An 18,935-nucleotide genomic window follows, 5' to 3' on the forward strand; every position below is an offset into this window, starting at 1 on the left:
AGCCAAGGATGGTGGGAGAATTGTTTGTACAAATTATGAAATTACCATACATATTACACATTTCCCACCAGTCCCCTTGTTTAATCTCTGCAAAACACCCACCACTAAGAACTGTTTCCATGTGAGATAGACTGGTTGGGTCTGGGAAAATAGGGTGCATTTTTTTTTTTAAATTCATCATTACATAATACTCTAAATTTAGTTATTAAGTGAACCTGGATTTACTGTAATTATCCTTGTTCCTATTGATGTTATTGCCTTGAAAAATCATTTTGAGGTGCATCGTAAAGTGAGTATCATTAGATTGTGATGTGAAATGTACAAACAGCTTAACAAAATCGCCTGGCCCTGGAGGTAGACTCAAGTCAGGCTAAAGGAGCACAGCAAAAAAAAATACAAATAAAGTGAAACTGACTTACTCTGTACGATTGCAGCAAATCCAGGAAAATATTCAGTTTTTCCACAACATCATCCTCCTCCCGTCTGCCCTGAGGACATAAGCAAAACAACATCTTTTACCCAGTGCCAGTTTTGGACAAGCACAGCAGAGCAGTTGGGTGGGGATGAAGGACTCAAGGCTATACCTGCTGAGCCGCTTTGTCAGATAGCACAGCAAACTCCACAGATAGACTCTTCAGAGACTGACGCAGGGTCCCCCAGGTGCTTTGTGAAGAGGCCAAGGAGGGAAGAGACGAAGCATCTGAGCCCAGCGTACTGTCGAAAACAGCACTATTACAGAGCCAGAATGTAACATAGTGGCATCTTAGCTGCCAAACTCATTTCAAACTAACAACCATGAAGAGACACAACAACGCAGAGGATCTAGAATCTTATTAACATTTGTTTGCTCAGTCCAAAACCTCTGATACTGGAAAAAAAACTTTAACTTTATACCCATGATAATGAAATACCTGAGCTCTCTGCCAAACATGAGGAGATCAGCTGCATTCTCCTTAGAGCGCTCCGCCATTTTCTCAGCCCTGTCCCGCAGCTTCTGGAAGCTGTTGTGAATATTTCTAATCAGCTCTCTGCTTGTCGAGAACTGAGCCTGAATGTCAGCGGGGAGATGTTCCTAAAAAACAGATCCAAGCATTTTAAAATGCAGGTGATTGGGAAGGAAAGTATGTTCATTTTTCATTGTACATATGTGACAAGTGACAAACCTTCGCCTGGGTTGCGATTCTGTTAGTCATGAACTCATCACCCATTTTCTTGTAAGCGTCACGCAGCTTAGTCTGAACATCCTGTTTGGGAAGACGGGTGGGGAGTGTTTGAGTGGAAAAAGACACTTAGTAACAGGATGCATCTCACTGTCAGTCATCATGATGATAATGCTTATTGTGCAACAGCTGGTGCCACAGCACTAGGCAGCGAGTTGCAAAGATACAACATGATTGAGGCTGGATTATTGTAATGCTCTTCATGTTGTTCTAAATAAAAACCTCCATCTAGGGGCCTTCAACTTGCACAAAATGTTCTCCACACCCTTCAATGGCTCCCTGTGTGTTTGTGACTCAATTTTAAGATTTTAATGTTTGTTTTCAAGGCCTTAAATAGCCTGGCCCTGGAGTATTTGTCCTTGATTTTAACCCTTTGTGAGCACAACAGGTCTTTGCGGTCTTCAAATCAACTGGCTTTTACAAGTCCCAAGCTCAAGGTATAAACTGTGTGGTGTTGCTCTGGAACAAGTTACCCCCTGATAGTTGCACTATTACAGTTGTAGCTCTCTTTATATCCAAACTCAAAACATATTTATGGCTTTTGATACATAGTGGGGGGAAAATTCCCCTCTCCTCCTCATGTTTCTCTGTAACCTTTTCTGATTTTACTGTTTTCTATGTTTTTATTGTATGTTATGTTGTTTTATTCTTGGTTCTTGATGTAAAGCACTTTGGATACCTCTGGTTGCTGTAAAGTGCTATATAAATAAATGTTGATTGATTGATGTACATACGGAGCCACTGAAGGTGAGGAAGGTCTTGACCAGCTCGTCTTCTGAGAAGAATGGATGCCGTGCCACCAAGTTGATGAATCTGCCAAGCGCACGCCTCCTTCCTTCAATGAACTCACGCTCCGAGACAGAGGTCAAGACTGTGGACAGATACGAGAGAGAACACCTTCAGCACTTCAAACAGGTGTGCTAATGTTGAGAGTTATGGCTATAAACCATGATAGGGGTAGACTGTTAAAATAAACTAGTGTACCAACCACGTTTATGGTCAATTTATATAATGTAGAATCCTTTTTAAATAAATACAAACACCAAAGGAGATCTCCACCGGTTTTGTCTATTTACAAGTGGTGGGGAGTTCAGCTGCATGTGAAAGAAACATTGTGTAACGCCTTTTGTGGCTGCAGAGGGAGCTGTGCAAAATTTGAGTCAAAGTCAGTTGGCACTAAAGACTACAAATTTAAAGGGAAAACAATCTGTTGGTGTGGAGTTAGGAAGAAGTGACCTTTTAACCCTCCTCCTCTCTGCCTGAGGTTAGCGGCCCGAGGCTACACTAGCCGCTGCTAGCATAACGCACATCAACCTCCCACTAAGCTGTCGGTGGTCAAGTTGCATTGCTGGTAATGTAGGCACCAGGTACTGACACTGGGAAAGTGCATGGAATTTAAAAAATATTATCTCTTATTCTTTCTGCTGCATCTATCACTTTTTTTAAACCATCACGAGTCCGACAGTGTCATAGAGGTGCAATGCTATCATCGGGTTTACTTATCCTCAAAATTCCACTGCAGTAATTACTGATAAACAAAAAGAGTAATTATATACATATACAGACATACAGACATCGAGGCTAGATCTTCAGCTACACATATGAGCAGGATGTGAGGAAACAAAAACAAAAAAATAAATTTAAAAAAAAAAGTACATTCGGTGGGATGGTGGATTTACATGTGTGGTACCGTTATGACATTCTGTACTTAAAAGATTGAGACATTGTTTGTCTACTGTGACAAGTAGACAAAAGTATTTTGCAATCAACTGTGTGTGTGTGTGTGTGTGTGTGTGTGTGTGTATATATAATTATCATTCCAAAAAGGTACACTAAAACTAATATGCTAATTTTACACTTCACTAGTTTCCTTGTTTTTTTCCAGACACTACCTTAGATGAATGGCAATGACTGTGTGAAACAACAGAGCCTGCAGGAACAGTTTGTATTCAAATTTAACACTTCTTTATTAAACAAAAAAAAAATGCTCAGCTTGGATATTTACAACTAACCTTTCAGTGAAGCACGTACACCCAAATAATCCAAACTATGCTCTTAAAACAATTATGGGTTCAGAAAGAAATGAAAAAATTGAGGAAATACAGAAACAAGGGATGACAACGGTGATTGTGTAGATGTCAGAGTTCAGGCAGAGTAACATACCTCCTTTTAACATTCTTTTAGGTGGCAGCGCCGGCACCACTCTGTAGGCAAATCTCTGAAGCAAAACCTCATGGAAGACATCGAAATCACTATAGCGCCGGTAAACTGATATTTTATAACGCTAAAAAACATGAAGCAAAGAAAGAAAATCATCACAAAATGAACAAGAGCATGCATCATTAAGTTTTCTGATGGAAACTGAGTTACGTGAATAAGGGAAGGCAAATGTGTACTTTTTGTCATGTAGGCTACAAACGATTACTCCAAGAAAAGGGAAAAAAGACTAACTATTGTAGTAAAAGCCCCAGAGTAAATTATGCAATTCACACTTGAGAAGTGGGAAAAGAAATGATTCAAAGGGTAAGACACAAATGAAGAATACTGCCCCACATTTTCAGCTTTTCTTGTTGTTAAGGTTATTCTAGAACAATCATTTACACGCAATGAGATTTATGGGATCCCTTGCCTGGCTGGTGAGCTGGTACTCCACATGTTTGAGGAACAAGCCTTTCTTCTCAGGTATGAGCTCCACCTGGACTGTGTCTCTGACCAGCAGTCTGTCCAGCGTCTGGGACATCGTCAGAACGTCCTCTTGAGCCGGCTGCATCCTCAATGCGTTAAGGTCCTTCAGCTCTCCGAGCTGAGGTTTTGGTAACTCTATCAAGCACACAACAAGCACCAACTTCTAATTGATTAAATCAATAAATCTAGAATGAAACAAATTTCTTAACTGTGAGGAATGCTGGTGTTCAAACCACTTTTCTCTTTTTAACAGATTACTACGTGTCTCGCTCTATTTGGGTTTAGCTAGCACAGTATTGTGCATGCTGTCTGTTATTTAACCATTTCTGTACATTCCAATAAGGTCATGATTGAATGTATTGTACTGCGACAATTGCAGAAAACTTGTTCTTGAGCAGATGTGGAAGTGGTATGCAGCTAGCTGCGTTACCGGCCACACCTGAAATAACAGAGAGAGCTTTAAATAGTCACAGAAGGACGGGAATGAATCTAACTCAAACCAGCATAATGGCTACCTCTATGAAAACCATGAGCTCCCCCCCTATCATCTTGCCACTCTGGGACTAGAGAAGGTATGCAACACTTAAACATAGCAAAGGCTTCTTTACCAAAATAAATTAAACATATAACTGAATAATAGATAGCTGAATTAAATTAAAAAATAGGCGTTTTTTTGTTGTGAAATAAACTAGAAGTATAGTATGAAAAAGTTTATTTTTGCACAAATGCATTGGGCCTATCACACACACACACACACACACGGTCTTTCTGTTACTTTATAAGTATTACGATATTATGCAGTAAATCTTATTAAATAGCTGGGTGTATCCCAATGGTAAACTGTTTAAACCTTGAGTCTATGTGAGACAATAAAAGAGTGACATTTGCCCTGTACAGATGAAATATCTTGACAGTGGGGGGATAGCTGAGGTTGCTCTCAGACACACAGAGGAATCATCAAGCTACTTATTAAGCAAAGCTTTACTACTCTGTTTTCACTGTAACCTACCTTGTATGCAGTTCTCCAAGAGTTTGGGGCTAGGTTGCTTTCCTTGCTGAGCAAGAGCAATCAAAGCGAGGGCTTTATAGAGGGACAACTTGCTCAGGAATCCATCTGTGTAGTCAACATGCTCAGCAATCTGAAAAGGACAAAGACAATATGATCTTAAGGTCACCGTTCTTCAGTCCAAGATCCAAATTCAACTGTGGTTTTGCATTCCTCTATGCAAAAAGTGCTCACTAGACACAAAGGCAATGATATGCTGAATGGTCAGGAAAAGGAAAATTCTACTGAACCATGACAAACACTCCACACTCAGAACAAATTCATAACACTGATGTGTGTTGTAGCAATATCTTATATTCTATCTTTACCGGAACCAAATCTGACAGGTTGTGAATTATGTAAAGGCCACCTCTTTAACAGTCTGCTAGTCTACACAAAGCTGGTACCAACTTCCTATTGATAAGACATTACACTTATGTCTACAGTATCTGCATTGCCTGCACAAAACATAAAGTCTTATCAGAATCAAACTAATATTTGCACAGGGATATCATGTACTGAAGTATTTAACTTATTAATGCATTCCTTTCATTAGAAAATTGGTCTTAGACTTTTTAAATTTACCAATCAATAATTTTTTCATATTCCAGCCCTCTGTCACCATAAAATCTCAAGTCTACGTGTGCAATGAAAGTGAATATAAAAAAGTATTTGGACGGGATGCAAAAATAAGTTATAGCAAGCTGTATCAGGCACATGCCAGGTAAAAAGACATGGTGCAGAATGTGATAATTGTTTGAAAATGTAATTTACTGTTGTTTATAGTGGAGGCTGCCTTTGTAAAATTACAAACAGCAAATGTGTATAGACTGCTGCCTGCTGCAGCCTCATGATAATTTAAGTGTGAACCCCTCACCTGGCCTACAACCGTCTTGGAGAGATCGGTCCTTTGGAGTAACCGCTGAAAAACTTCAACCTGCACTCTCTCATCTGTTTTACAGCGGATGGCCTCATATACTTCCCTGTAATAGGCAGGAACTGAGCCTAAAAGGGGAACAACACCTACATAGCATCACAGCCACTCAAGTGTAATATTTGATCATATACCCCTCATCAAAAATCATTTAATAGATGATTTACTTTACATCAGTGGTACTCAATGGTTTTTTGTGATCTTTCCACCTTTTATTGACTCATTTTATTTCCCATCATATGACTTTATATGACATCAACACAGTTCATAGTTTTGCTCCCATTATTTCAAGGTATCTAAAACAGACAACCCTCAGATATCATCAGCCTTACCACAGCTTTACAGTAGTGTGAAGGAGATACGACGAAGATATGAAATCTGAGTACTGATATACTTCAAAAGTCCTGCAATGCACAGACTCACTTTCACGTGGCAGGAAAAAAAATTAATCAAAACGTTCAGAAACCCTATTGCATCCCTGGCATCTTTAAAAATAATATGTTAGGCCTACTGTAGCTCACCGGGTATAAAGAAATGAAGAAAACAGCAGCCCACCAAAATAGGATCAACCACTTATTGAGGGTTTTCTAAGATGGAGCAACTTCACTGTGAGATCTTAATGTACCCAAACTTTCTCATTGGTTAGTTCACGTCGCGACTTTCCCGAACAGGAATGACCACATTTTAAAACATCTAAAATGACATACTTTAACTGGCTCGACACCGCAACCCCAAACTGGAAATACTGATTAGCAAATAATATGGCAGTATTGTGATATGAAGAGTAGAAGACGTTTTCGCACTGTACCTTCATTGATCTCTCCTGCCATGGTTCAGACTGTCATGTGAGCGCAAGAGCACCTCCATGTGATTTCCTGCAGAAAAAGAAAAAACAAGTCATTTATTTCTTAAAGTTGTAGTGAGCGCTGGTTAAAGTCCAAGGGTAGAGTAGAGCAATAGCCGACACTTACATGCACTGGCAGCTTATGAGTATGTCGTCATCTCTTGTAGTAGCCTAATTAAATTAAACGTTTAAGTTTTGAAGGAGTAAAGAAGCGCGGGTGCAAGTGCTAATATCAAAGCAACTCAATCAGCAGCTCAGTTAATGCAGTCAATTTCTATTTCACCAAATAATCTGATAGAAGTTGTTTTATCAAGGCTTGATTATTATCTGGTTTCACTTCCAATTAAATTTGGCTTGAATTTCCGTTCCTCATTCTTAAAACTTGAGCTAACGCTGCCTTTATGTACTCCTCGTAAATTTCAATTTCTATATTTCTACAGTCGTAAATAAACCACGGCTTTTCCGATATTTAGCTAAATGCCACGATCAGAAATATTTGAATATTTTAAAATCAAGTTGCACTGCTATAGAATATAAAATTGAGCGTTTACCTGTTATGGTTTGTTAGGTACATAACGTTTACCATGTGGTGAGATTATGCTTTAAGCCCCTGTCAAATCCCAAAAAAAATCACGGCTTTCTTTTTAAATTGAATTCACCACCCAATTCAATAAAGCAGGAGTTATAATATATCCGACAGTCCTTGAATCTCTCATTAGCTCATCAACATGGCGCCTCTAGGTGGCGCTACTTGGTCATTTTTATGCCGGTGAAATGGGCTGTGTGCTGGCCGGGCCGGGTATGCCGCCAGCTGGGTCAATTTTGTGAACAATCGCCGTGTTGGCCACCGTTCTCCCTACAATCAACTAATAACTTGATGGACGTTTTACTCGGAGGAACTTGGAATAGGACTGCAAAAGAGAAACCGGGGAATTACCAGCTGAACAAAACAGGATGTAGCTAACTAACCGCAGACCAACATGTCAAGTGGAACAAAAGAGACTTCTTTTTGTTATTCGCCTCCGTGCACGAGTCTCAGCGGACTGAACTAGCTAACCAGCAGCCAAACCCGGCTAACGTTAGCTGAGTTAGCTAGCTACATTACGGGTAAAACTAGCTAGCTTTTTTTTTTTTTACGTTTTATTTTACGACATTTAAATTGACCGCGACTCTCGGGAGTTTACCGCTAACATTAAGACAAGATCCCGACTAGGGACACAACCTTGACATAAGTTGACATGTTAATGTGCTAGCTAGCTAACGTTTACTAGCTTCCCTTCGCCCGGAGTTATAACGTTAACGTTGTTAGTAAGGCAACGTTACATCACTGTTTGTGACCAGAACGTTGTTCTTGTCGAGCTTGCATTACTAATACTAAATTGTATAATATAATGTGAACATCCATTATGTACTGATTAAGATGAATAGCTAACATTTGCAATTGGCACAGTCAAAACAACACTTCAACTTTATCTATCTAGGTGGGATCGTTAGAGTATCTAACGCGAGCTACCTTACCAACTTCGTTTCTTATGCTAGATTAACAACACTGCTATTGTTTTAGTCTTTCATCCCGGCTAAGACATAACTACTTTATGAAGTGGATTCCTCTCTGTGTTTACAGTTTCAAGCATCCTTGCTTGCCTCTTTGTTGACTGGATCATATTAACATTTGCTCGCAATGGCAGCAGTGGTTAGCTACTCTCCACCATGGTGGGTGAACCTTATACACAGACTTCCCCATTTCAACTTCATGTTCGAGCAAACAAGCAGTGATTTCCGACCAGAGGACTGGACATATCAACAGGTAAAAAACGTCTCACCGACCCATGTGTCTCGTATCATATGACCCAATAAATTACGATTCCCAGACACCTTACATATGCCTACAGGAATGTTAACAAGTCATGTTTGTTTGACGTGTTAGATCGAGTTCAGCCTCCACCTTCATGAGCAGGAGAATATGATTGTGTCCCATACTTTCTCTAAGCCTGTAACCTTAAATTTAAGTTAACGTTAATAGTATTTCTCAGTGACAGATGACCTGTTTGCACCTGGTCCTCCTCTTCACCTTTTGACCTTTTGATCCATGTCACCATCTGTGTGTAGCTGTTCTATCCATGTCTTGACATTTGCCAGACACCAGCCAGCTGCCATTGTATAATGTGATCCAAGCCACCTAAATTGACTTAAACCGCAATCCTCAAATTTAGTCTAACCTGTATTTGACAGAGCCTTTTCTGTTGCTCGCCACCTGACATCAGCAATTACCCTTCAATTACAATATTTAAAACCAGGCTCAAAACTCAGGTATTTACATTGGCCTTCCCTGTGTTTTATTTGTCTTACCCTGTTATGTCTGTAATTAAGTGTTTGTCTCTTGATGTCTTCTTAACTTAAATCACTGATCTGTAGCTGTAAGTGTTGATTCTATTTTATTATTCTGTGCTTAATGCTCTATGTACAGCACTTTGGGCAGTGCAAGCTTTTTTAATGTGCTATAAAAATAAATCTTACTTAATTACTTGTTAAGTACTTTTGCAAAAACATCTATTTCCAGATGATTTAGTCCTATTTTTAAAAAGGTAGCAATGGCCCAGAAGTAGACTGTACAGTCTGATGAACAGCTGAGACTCCGGGAGGAAAGAGCAGCTTGGCCTTTTTCACATGGTTATTATAAGAAAATCTCTAAATCTAGGTTCTTTATGCAGTTGTACCTTTGGTGGGTGTTTAGCACTTTCTATGTTCTCATTTATGCTGATGCCATTGGTTTCTGTTATGCCTCTCAGAACGGTGATTGACATGACACACATATAAGCTTCCACAGGATCCAAGGAAATGGCTGCATATATCCAGTTTGAAAGTTAGGACCCCTGATTGTGTCAGATGGCATAGCATTAACTTCAGATTAACCATTAGTTTAACATTCAACAAAGACATCCTGCAAATCCTCTTAACTAATTTAGTGGAAACTGTTAAGTCAACTGTTTAGTTAACTTAATGCTGCTGTCTTGTAAGATGGGAAGTTGTTTATTTTGCCTAGGGCTTGATAAAGAGTTTAATGTACCAACATCATTTGGCCCTAAAATAATTAATACTTGTCTTTAATTCATTCATTAACTGACTTTGTTATGCTTTTCATTTTTTAAGGTGGAAATATGTCAGATGTTGGCTAGATTTCTTTAGTTGATTCATGATTTAGTGGCAAGGATGGGCTCTAGTTAAGACCAAATGAGAATTTTACAGAATGTACTGTTTACCTAAGATGACGCTGGAGTCCATTTACTGAAAAGGGTCATTGTTGTACCACCTCACCATTGTTACTGTCCCGCTCTCTGAGGTAAAATTAGGAGCCTTTTCCTGGTAGGGTACAGGAAGAGTTCATTGGTTAGTTAATGGCTGCAGCTGTATATGTTTGGCGCTCAGTGTGTCCAGTTAGAAGTCCAATGTAAACAACATTACTGTTAAAAGAATGGGGATATTCAGTGGAAACATAATGCACAAGTTCTTAGAATGCACAGGTAGGCTAATATAGCTGTTGGAGCACATTATGTCACTCCACACCTTTATCACAACATGAGCAAAACATAAGAGGCCATAATTAGCTTAAACACCATGCTTTATTAACCCACTATTCTGCTTATTATTATCAATGCACAGCTCTCACTCAGTTTTCAGGGCAAGTCTTGACTTGTCAGCTGTTAGTGCTGCTCATTATAGGACTATTTCATGATGATGCAACCTTGGTGCCTTTGAATTTGTCACTCTTACATCTTGCACAGATGATCTAGAAGCAATATCCCAACAGCAACATGCAATGAGGCTGGGCAATATATCAATATCAGTAGATGAGACGTTTTAGATTTTAAGTATCGTAATAAGGCATATGTGTTGTCTTTCCCTGGTTTTAAAGGCTGCATTACAGTAAAGTTCTATTTTTTGCCTTTACCCACTTAATCAGTACATCCACTTTATTGATGATGATTACTAAAATCTCACTGTGAAAATATTTTGAATATTGATGCATTTTGTCAAGAATATCGTGATATTTGAGTTTCTCCATACCGCTCAGTAGGATTATAGTTTTTCCTGCTGGACACACTCATTCACAGTTATTGAGTCCTGTTTGGTTGAACTGTGCAGAACTACATATGGAAGCCAAGTCATTCATTTATTCATTCATTCATATTTGTGTCTGATTATCCTGTCTTTCATTTGTCTGTATCAACAGGATTGGTTCAATGGAATAGACTCACTAAATATTGGGTTGTCAAAACTGTGCTTTGAGCAATTGTTCCAAGGTTGAGTTCACCAACTGCCATAAAACCGGTCGGCATCAGGGTGTGTCAGTCACTGTGATGCATTGTTGAGAAAACTAAACCAATGGATTAACTCTGGGTTTTTACAAAACAAAAATAGCAGGATGGAAATCTACCCCAGCCATGAATCTTTAGGAGTATTCAGTGAAGTAGGCCCTTTGCCTTATCTACATAGTGCTGCTGTTGACTAAGAGGTTTGCCTATGATAGTGTATTGCTCTACTGCTAGCATCGAATGTATGTATAGCTCAATTTGTCTTTCATTCTAAATTTTTACTGATGTAAAAGTGGTATCAGCAATGAAGTTTTAACGCTATCCCTCTGTCCACCAGTCGATCCTGTTACTGGGTGGTGTGGCGCTCGCCTGTCTGGCACTGGACCTCCTGTTCCTGCTTATCTATTCCATTTGTCTGTGCTGCCGGCGAAAAAAGAACGAGGATCCGCCCGGTGCTGACTGCTGCTGCACAGCCTGGTGTGTCATCATTGCAACACTCGTCTGCAGGTGAGTCTTAACACATGATTGGAGTGGAGAGGATTAGGGCTGGGTGATATAGCCAAAATCTTACATCCCAATATAAGTCATTTCATATCTGGATAACAACATTTATCACAATATAACATGTTTTCTGGTAATTCAATACATACATAGTCCAAATGGAATAACTACATGATAAAGTCTATTTTTGGGTACTCCTGTGTGAATTAAATACTTTGTAAATGTCCTGAAACCCTATTTTGGAATATGATTTAGATAAATTGGTACGTCTTTCTGAGAGTATGTATTTGAATTTGTCCGTATGTATTAAGTTGTTTGGGTTTGACCACCTTCATGCTTCTACAATAGTGACAAGGGAGCAGAGCGAGACACAGTGATCTTGCTGTAAGTCACCTGCTGTGTCCTGCTGCATTTGTCTTGTATGATCATTTTAAGATTCATACTGTATGCGTTGTCTGAAAATGGCATACAGGGAGAGGCAAGAAACCAATCAACAACTGACCAATTTTAGCTAAATATGTTAATTATGTGGTCGGCACTAAACTCAATGGAAAGCTTGGATTCACAAAGGGGCAAGAACTATCCTGAAACAGCCTGCTCCTCCAAACCAACCAACAATAAGTCAATGAACATGCAATTTTCTAATCACAATAATTGTAACACATTTCAGTTTGCAGAGGCTTGAAATTTTGCTCAGTCCACTCAATATTTTCCATATGAAAAAGGATATGCTTTTAATTTAGCAACAACCACAGTTCACTACACAAAATGATCCAAGGTCAAATGAAATCACATTTCAATGAAACAGCTTCTTAACAGAAACCCCAAAGACTTTTATTACTTAAACTAAGCCTGTAAGGCAAGGCTAACCCCCAGCCTCACTCACACACATAGCATGGATGAAGGAATTAGTTATGAACTTGTTTTTAATGTTTGTAAAACTGTACAGCAGTGCTGAGGGGAATCATATTTGTATGTGTGCACAGTTAAAGCACAAATACTATAGGAGTGCCATATGCTTCAGTTTAGTATTTTAATGTTTTTGAAGTAGATGGTGTGAGAACTGTACCATCTGGACATGCTTCCTATCCTTGAACATTGCAGTTGTTTCCTGTTTTCCTCCTCCTGTTGATGGGCCACTGGAGAGCCATCACGGCCGATTCAGAGTAGTACAAAGAGCTTGGGGGACTTGATGAGTACAAGAACTGCATTACAATCACTGTATTTGTGGGTCCTTGTACCCTTGCCCCAATGTGTTTTAGTAAAAAAAAAAAAATAGATTCTAGGAGATCATACATTTCTTTGTTGAGGTTTGCTTTTGTTCTTTAAAGAGTCTCTGCGTGACGATATTGCAAAAGGCACTGCACCACCATCAACGATATTGGGATTATCCTAAATGTTTCATTTGTGTGTTATCAGTACATTTTGAGTGTTGTTTTAACCAATATTGAAAGAGCAGTTTCCACTGGCTCATCGTCACAGCAGGGAGGTTAGTTGTGTTTTTGCTCTGACGCTGCTTCTGTTCACTTTTTTCACACTGCACGGTTTGATAGGAAGAGGTTAGCAGCCCTCCAGGAAGCAGGGAAAACCCATTGATTCACTGAATGATGTTGGCTGAGCACTAGACTTGGTCTGACTTAGCTTGGAGGGATTCGCTTATCATCATCGTACTTGATCTAATCCACTCTGGCATAGGATGGGGGTTAGCACACACCAACAGTTGCAACACAGGACGAGATATTGATTCTCGCTTCAAATTGCTTCTCTGAGCACAGAAAGTGAGCCTTTTTTTTTCACTTAAATATACAAAGCAATATCTCTGAGAAGCGTCCCCTCTGTAGAGGATTGCGAATGGCACACAAATTGTCAGAATTCTTTTTCTTTTCTTCATGTACCTATAGAAACAGTTTCCAATGCAGTTGTCAGAACAGTTTTTTTGCAACCTGAGGCCTGTCAGTGCAAATGAGAGCTGATCTCCTGCCTCAGTACAGTCTTTGTCAGCCGTAGTGTGGGGTTTGGGGCATAGCTGGTCCATTCCACTGTGTTTCCATGGTTCTGTAAGGAGTCTTTCTGCCGAAGCTGAAAGGAGCCTGTTGACTGGGGTCTGAACCGACAGGGTTAATATAGAGTTCACACGCCTCTCTCCCATCCTTGCTATCCCCCTCGCTCGCTCGCTTCTCTCTCGTCTCCTCTTTGTGTCTTTTTTAGCTAATCCCTCCTCCTCACCACCCAGTCTCCCCACCCTTTCTTTTGTCTCCTCTCAGCGCTGGCATTGCTGTCGGTTTCTATGGGAACGGCGAGACTTGTGATGGAGTGAACCGGCTGACGTATTCCCTGCGCCATGCTAACCGCACAATAACTGGGGTGGAGAAGCTGGTAAGACTAAGGACTATTAAACATGTTGGTAAATTATACCAACATGTTTAATAATTCATCAGCCTTCTTCCATTTGCATCCCTGGCTTCCCCCTATCACTAGAGTTGTACAGAAAATCTCCTTTTACTTCAACTCTATCGTGTCCTTGTTTGTCTCTGTGCTGGTTCTAGGTATATGACAGTACATCCTCATTGAACCAGACGGTAGACAACAGTCTGCAACAGCTTGAGGGCCAGTATGCACAGCACGCAGACTACCTGTCCATCATCCAAAAGCTGCAGGGCCAGCTGGATGAGCTGGTCAGACAGATGGTGGAGATCCCCTTCTGGGACAACACCGACATCTCCCTGGAGGAACTGGCCGTCAAGATTGAGCTGTTTGACTGGTACAGGTAAGTCTAGTGATGCACTTCAAGGAATCACTCAAACAAAGGATGCCATACAGAATAATGCAACACATTATATATTCAGCTTCTTTTTGATGCTGCAGAATAAGGAGTGGCAGCAAGGAGCAATATAGACAACAGACCATGATTCGTGTGCTACATCTCTTTATTAAACTTTCAGTGCAGACCCACACTCTTTCAGTAATTCACTGGCTTGTGAAGACTTTGCTGTTGCTCATCTCTTAGTTCACATGTTGTTGGATAGTTGAATGTTACTTGGTCTCTTCCCTGGCTGAGGATCTCTCTGAGTGCATTAGGAAGCTGATGCGAGCACAGACAACAAGGATTGAGTCGTACTTGTTCAGCATATCATCAGTCTGCTGCCTCACTAAGAATCTCATACCTACAATAAGTTTGGTAGAAAATATTGAAAAGTTGAAATCCCTCTGCGTGATATTACTGCGTTTGCTTATGTATGCCCAAATTTATAAATATGCAAGGGACTTACCAAATGGTTTACTGTTTTTATCGAGTATCACAACATAAATTCAAACCTAACATGATATGCGTTACATATTGTATATGCAAAATAAGGGGTTGTAAGGTCGCTTAAGTGTCTTAACTTATTCTGAAAACGGCTATAATTGAAATATTTATAATAATGTCAATGTGAAAACAATGTGGAAATGTGAAAGGGGTCTCTTGTTGTAATCTCTTTGGCATTTGTTTTGAACAATGTTGAAATAAATTATAAAATGATGTTGAAATAAATTATTAAACACATTTCTTCTAGGTAATTGTTAAAGAATTAGAATTGTGTATTTTTGAGCTAAGAGTTTGAATTGTGCTTGTTGTAAAAATAGTGCTCATAATTCTATTAGAAGATGGTGTGCTGTGCTCTTGGCCATTTGTTGTTAATGACATTTGTCCTCACAGGTGGCTGGGCTACATAGGCCTGCTACTGTTCGACGTCCTCATCTGCCTTCTGGTGCTGTTTGGCCTCATTCGCAACTCCAAGGGAACGCTTATAGGGTGAGTCTCATCACGAGTCATCGCCCCAAGAGGACTTGGTTCCGCCTTGGGAAATTGTAATAAAATTATTGTTCATGAATCCTTCAACTGATCATGGCCATCTTGTCATTATGATTTAGTCAGGATGAATTTCTGCCCTATAAAATATCAGCCCAGTCACAATTCATTTAGCATAATGAGCCTGATATCCTCAGTATTTGGTGTTGTTTACTAATAACACTTAATCACGACAAACAAACCTACACAGTGACAGTAATGCTTATAGTCAATTGCCTTTGTTTTTTTTTCTCCAAAAATGGTTAATTTAAAAGCTTATTGTGTTGTGATCTCATGAGTAGGCTTGACACATACTAAAGTACCAACTTAATTAGCTTAAACATATCTCCCGCTACACTGTATGGATTTTTGTTGTGCACATAAATAGTATATCTCTAAAACTAACCGCAGCTTAAAGGTACTAAAACGTCTCACCCCTTCTTGCTCTCCCCAGGGTGTGCTTGTTTGGTGTAGTGGCTCTTGTAATCAGCTGGGTCTCTCTTGGGCTGGAATTGGCAGTGTCTGCGGTAAGTGTCTCCACCATAGCATGATAGCGTTTTCCAGGGCTGCACAGTTCATTACATACACTACCGGTCAAACGTTTTAGGCCACTTACAAATTTCCACACCACTCCATTTTAGACAGAATACCATCTGATCTGAGTGGGTGGCTGATCTTTAATGCAATATCTACATTGCCCATTATCAGCAACCATTCATCCAATGTTCCAAAGGCACATTCTGTTTACTAATCTGATATCATTTTAAAAAACTAACTGAGAAAACCTTAGAGAACCCTTTTACAATTATGTAAGCACATAATGTAATCTGAAACCTGCTGCCCTGGTTAAAAAAAACAATGCAACTGATCTCAGCTGGTATTCTGTCTATAATGGAGTGCAATGGAAATGTCTAGGTGACACCAAACTTTTTTTTTTGTTGCTCAACCAAGGACTCCAGAATGTGCTGTGCAATAGCATGTGCAGATGAGTGTGACGCTATGAAAACAAGACACAAGAGTGTAGATGACATTACCCATCTCTTACGGCCCCTCCACCTCTCAAACACATAGGCAATCTCTGGCAGACTCGCTCTCCCCTCCTTTTTCAACATGAAATAAAAATGTCATCAAATTTGATCAGTTAAAGAAAAACACTCCCACTGTCTCAAATGGTAGCGAAATGCATCTGCAGCCCTGTACTTCATTAGCCCTGAAAACAAGTTTATGTTCCACAAATGTATTTAAACACGAAAATTATTGTTGTATTTAGTTGCATCACAATTACAGGGTTTTATACTTTTCTTGTCACTCAGCACTTTCCAGAAAATGCTGAAGATTAATGGTGGTGAGACTTGTGATCACAAGCAAAATAATTAAGATTAGCTTTGTAGCCATTATATTGCAACCATTATATTGCAACCATTGTACACAGAAGACCAAAGCAGCTAATTTGCCTGCCTTACAAAAAACTACTTTGATGCTTGGATGGAATCAGCCTGTAACATTGCAAACATGTTTTTGATAGCTGCAATCAATTACTCCCACGTTCCATCCAACATGACATTGCATCTAGTAATGTGTTGTTGTTATTATGCTGGGAAAATGTCACTACAACTGTGTTGTTCATTTCTAAGTCTTTGTTTTTCTAGACCTCCAGTGACTTCTGTGCTGCCCCTGACACGTATGTCACCAAAGTAGCAGACCAGTATGGCGTCATCAATCAAGGTATGAATCACATACAAGTATCACTCATATGACACTGATCGAGATTACCAGGTTGTAATGCGTTGGTTTTGTATTTACTCAGACAACTCTTAGAAATGGTGAAGGTTACTTATCTGAAATTGTGGAGGACACATTAGCCATAAATTCTTTAATTTTTGCCTCTTTCCCGTTCTCAATGCTCTGATTATTGTGCAGCAGTGAAGTGGAATTGTTATGAAGAATTGGGCTTGATCTTGTCCATTGCCCATAAAAAGCCTCTGAAAATGACTGCCACATCTGCGGCAGGGTCAAGAGGCCAATGAGCTGCCGTTTTATGCAATACAGAAGCCTCTTTAACCATCTTGTTTTAGCAATTGCCCAATCTCTTCCATGATGGAAAAGCGTGTAAAATGATAGTGCCTCGGGTGTATGTGTAAGGCAGAGTGTATGGGGGAGATAAGAGTAGTGGAGAAGAGGATCAAAGACACAATGCATTTCCTGCATCCCTCTTCAGTCCAGAAGATGGTGCTTAGAAATGAAAAACACCCAGGACTTCGTGTCTACTTGATGTGCTTTTTTATCATCATCAGCTTCCCAGTTTTTTTTTCTGCTTTCTTCTCTAAAATATGGTTATTGCTGAACCATGAGCACCAACTTACTCTATGTACTAAACTGTGTAATACCGCAGCTGTAAAGCTGTATTTTTGCCCCAGGGCTGAATTGTGCAGTATGGGGGTTTTCTGTTCTATTTTTTCCTCTGTCACACATGTAAACTGTAAGCTTTATTCTGAGCTTGAATTACTTAAGTTATTGGTAGGACAAATACTTAATTTTTTGCTACATTAACTGTGGCAAAATAACAGAATTACATGTATATAAAGTTTCCTGTGACTTTTATATTTTTGGTTATTATAAGCCATAATTGAATCTTCTTTCCAGCCCACTGTAGCACCCTATGTCATCAGAGTGGAAACTAAGTTCTAAGTTATACAGGAACAGCAGTATTTCAATCCATTTCCAAAAGGTGGTTTTTCCTGATATTTATGAGTGTGGGTGTATGTATGACAGAAATTTACTCTCTATGAACTTCTCTATACCGGAAATCTTCGTCATGAGTTTGCTCAACTGTGTAGGAAAGAAGCTCCCGACACAGCAGTGAGTGTGGACGTCTAGGTTGGTGGTGGTGTTCTCACAGCTTGTATTTGTGGATGTTGCTGTTGCTTTTGAGTCACTGAGGATTTCTCATCGACTCCTACTCAACGATATGAGGTAGTCGCTAGAATGGGTTTTAATAGCATGTGAAAGCCAAAACTATGATTACAGTCTGTTCTGCTCTCTGGTGTACTGTGAGCACCATACAAGTTTTCCCTGTAATTTTAACTCCAGAGATGATTAAACTGCTCTTTAGTAAGCTCTGTGTTATAAGAAAGGTTATACCTAAGCCTTTTACTGGCTTTGTGTTCTGTTGTTGCATATGTGTTACTGCATCATGGGAAAAACACATTTATTCATGCTATTAGAGCGCATGTGAACTTTATTCTTTTCACCTCAGGATTAGCTCAACGGGAGCACAGTTACAGAAGCAGTCAAGCTCTAACAAGGCAAGCAGGGAACACGTTGAGACAGAGCTAGAAAATAAAATCCAATGTCTCTGCATGGGTCTGCTACCAGGCTGTGAAATGACGTGCTTTGTATACTTTACTAACATTATAAGTAAGTTTTATACTTTAATATACTTTATTAGTCCCGCAAGGGGAAATTACAATTGACACTCTGTTGTTATCATACACATTACACACAGGCCTGAATTACACACACATGCTCAGTACCTAATACATGCACTAATGGAGAGATGTCAGA

At 39.6% G+C, this 18,935-nt stretch overlaps 2 protein-coding genes across 5 annotated transcripts in view; one reads left to right on the forward strand and one right to left on the reverse strand.

Annotated features, from left to right (window-relative positions):
- The window catches only part of snx8a (sorting nexin 8a), a 10,154-nt gene extending 3,389 nt beyond the window's left edge, over window positions 1-6,765 (reverse strand). Inside the window, exons 1-10 of one of the 3 annotated variants that reach the window (XM_032536952.1) lie at window positions 6,693-6,765; window positions 5,828-5,955; window positions 4,915-5,044; window positions 3,850-4,040; window positions 3,384-3,504; window positions 1,955-2,091; window positions 1,164-1,244; window positions 912-1,072; window positions 585-714; window positions 420-488 (exon numbers count right to left, since the gene is read on the reverse strand). In XM_032536952.1, the coding sequence (XP_032392843.1) occupies window positions 420-488; window positions 585-714; window positions 912-1,072; window positions 1,164-1,244; window positions 1,955-2,091; window positions 3,384-3,504; window positions 3,850-4,040; window positions 4,915-5,044; window positions 5,828-5,955; window positions 6,693-6,714 (1,170 nt within the window). In that variant the 5' untranslated portion in view covers window positions 6,715-6,765. Of the gene's footprint in view, window positions 1-419; window positions 489-584; window positions 715-911; window positions 1,073-1,163; window positions 1,245-1,954; window positions 2,092-3,383; window positions 3,505-3,849; window positions 4,041-4,914; window positions 5,045-5,827; window positions 5,974-6,692 lie in introns of all 3 variants that reach the window. The other 2 variants (XM_032536951.1, XM_032536954.1) reach the window with 2 other exon arrangements.
- A 705-nt stretch (window positions 6,766-7,470) lies between these two features.
- Window positions 7,471-18,935, forward strand: part of ttyh3a (tweety family member 3a) — a 22,423-nt gene continuing 10,958 nt past the window's right edge. Inside the window, exons 1-8 of one of the 2 annotated variants that reach the window (XM_032536949.1) lie at window positions 7,471-7,835; window positions 8,353-8,535; window positions 11,379-11,548; window positions 13,807-13,918; window positions 14,089-14,309; window positions 15,240-15,335; window positions 15,826-15,898; window positions 17,021-17,096. In XM_032536949.1, the coding sequence (XP_032392840.1) occupies window positions 8,410-8,535; window positions 11,379-11,548; window positions 13,807-13,918; window positions 14,089-14,309; window positions 15,240-15,335; window positions 15,826-15,898; window positions 17,021-17,096 (874 nt within the window). In that variant the 5' untranslated portion in view covers window positions 7,471-7,835; window positions 8,353-8,409. The remainder of the gene's footprint in view (window positions 7,836-8,352; window positions 8,536-11,378; window positions 11,549-13,806; window positions 13,919-14,088; window positions 14,310-15,239; window positions 15,336-15,825; window positions 15,899-17,020; window positions 17,097-18,935) is intronic. The other variant, XM_032536950.1, reaches the window with a different exon arrangement.

Source organism: Etheostoma spectabile, chromosome 15, assembly GCF_008692095.1.
Source record: "Etheostoma spectabile isolate EspeVRDwgs_2016 chromosome 15, UIUC_Espe_1.0, whole genome shotgun sequence".
Taxonomy (NCBI): Eukaryota; Metazoa; Chordata; class Actinopteri; order Perciformes; family Percidae; genus Etheostoma; species Etheostoma spectabile.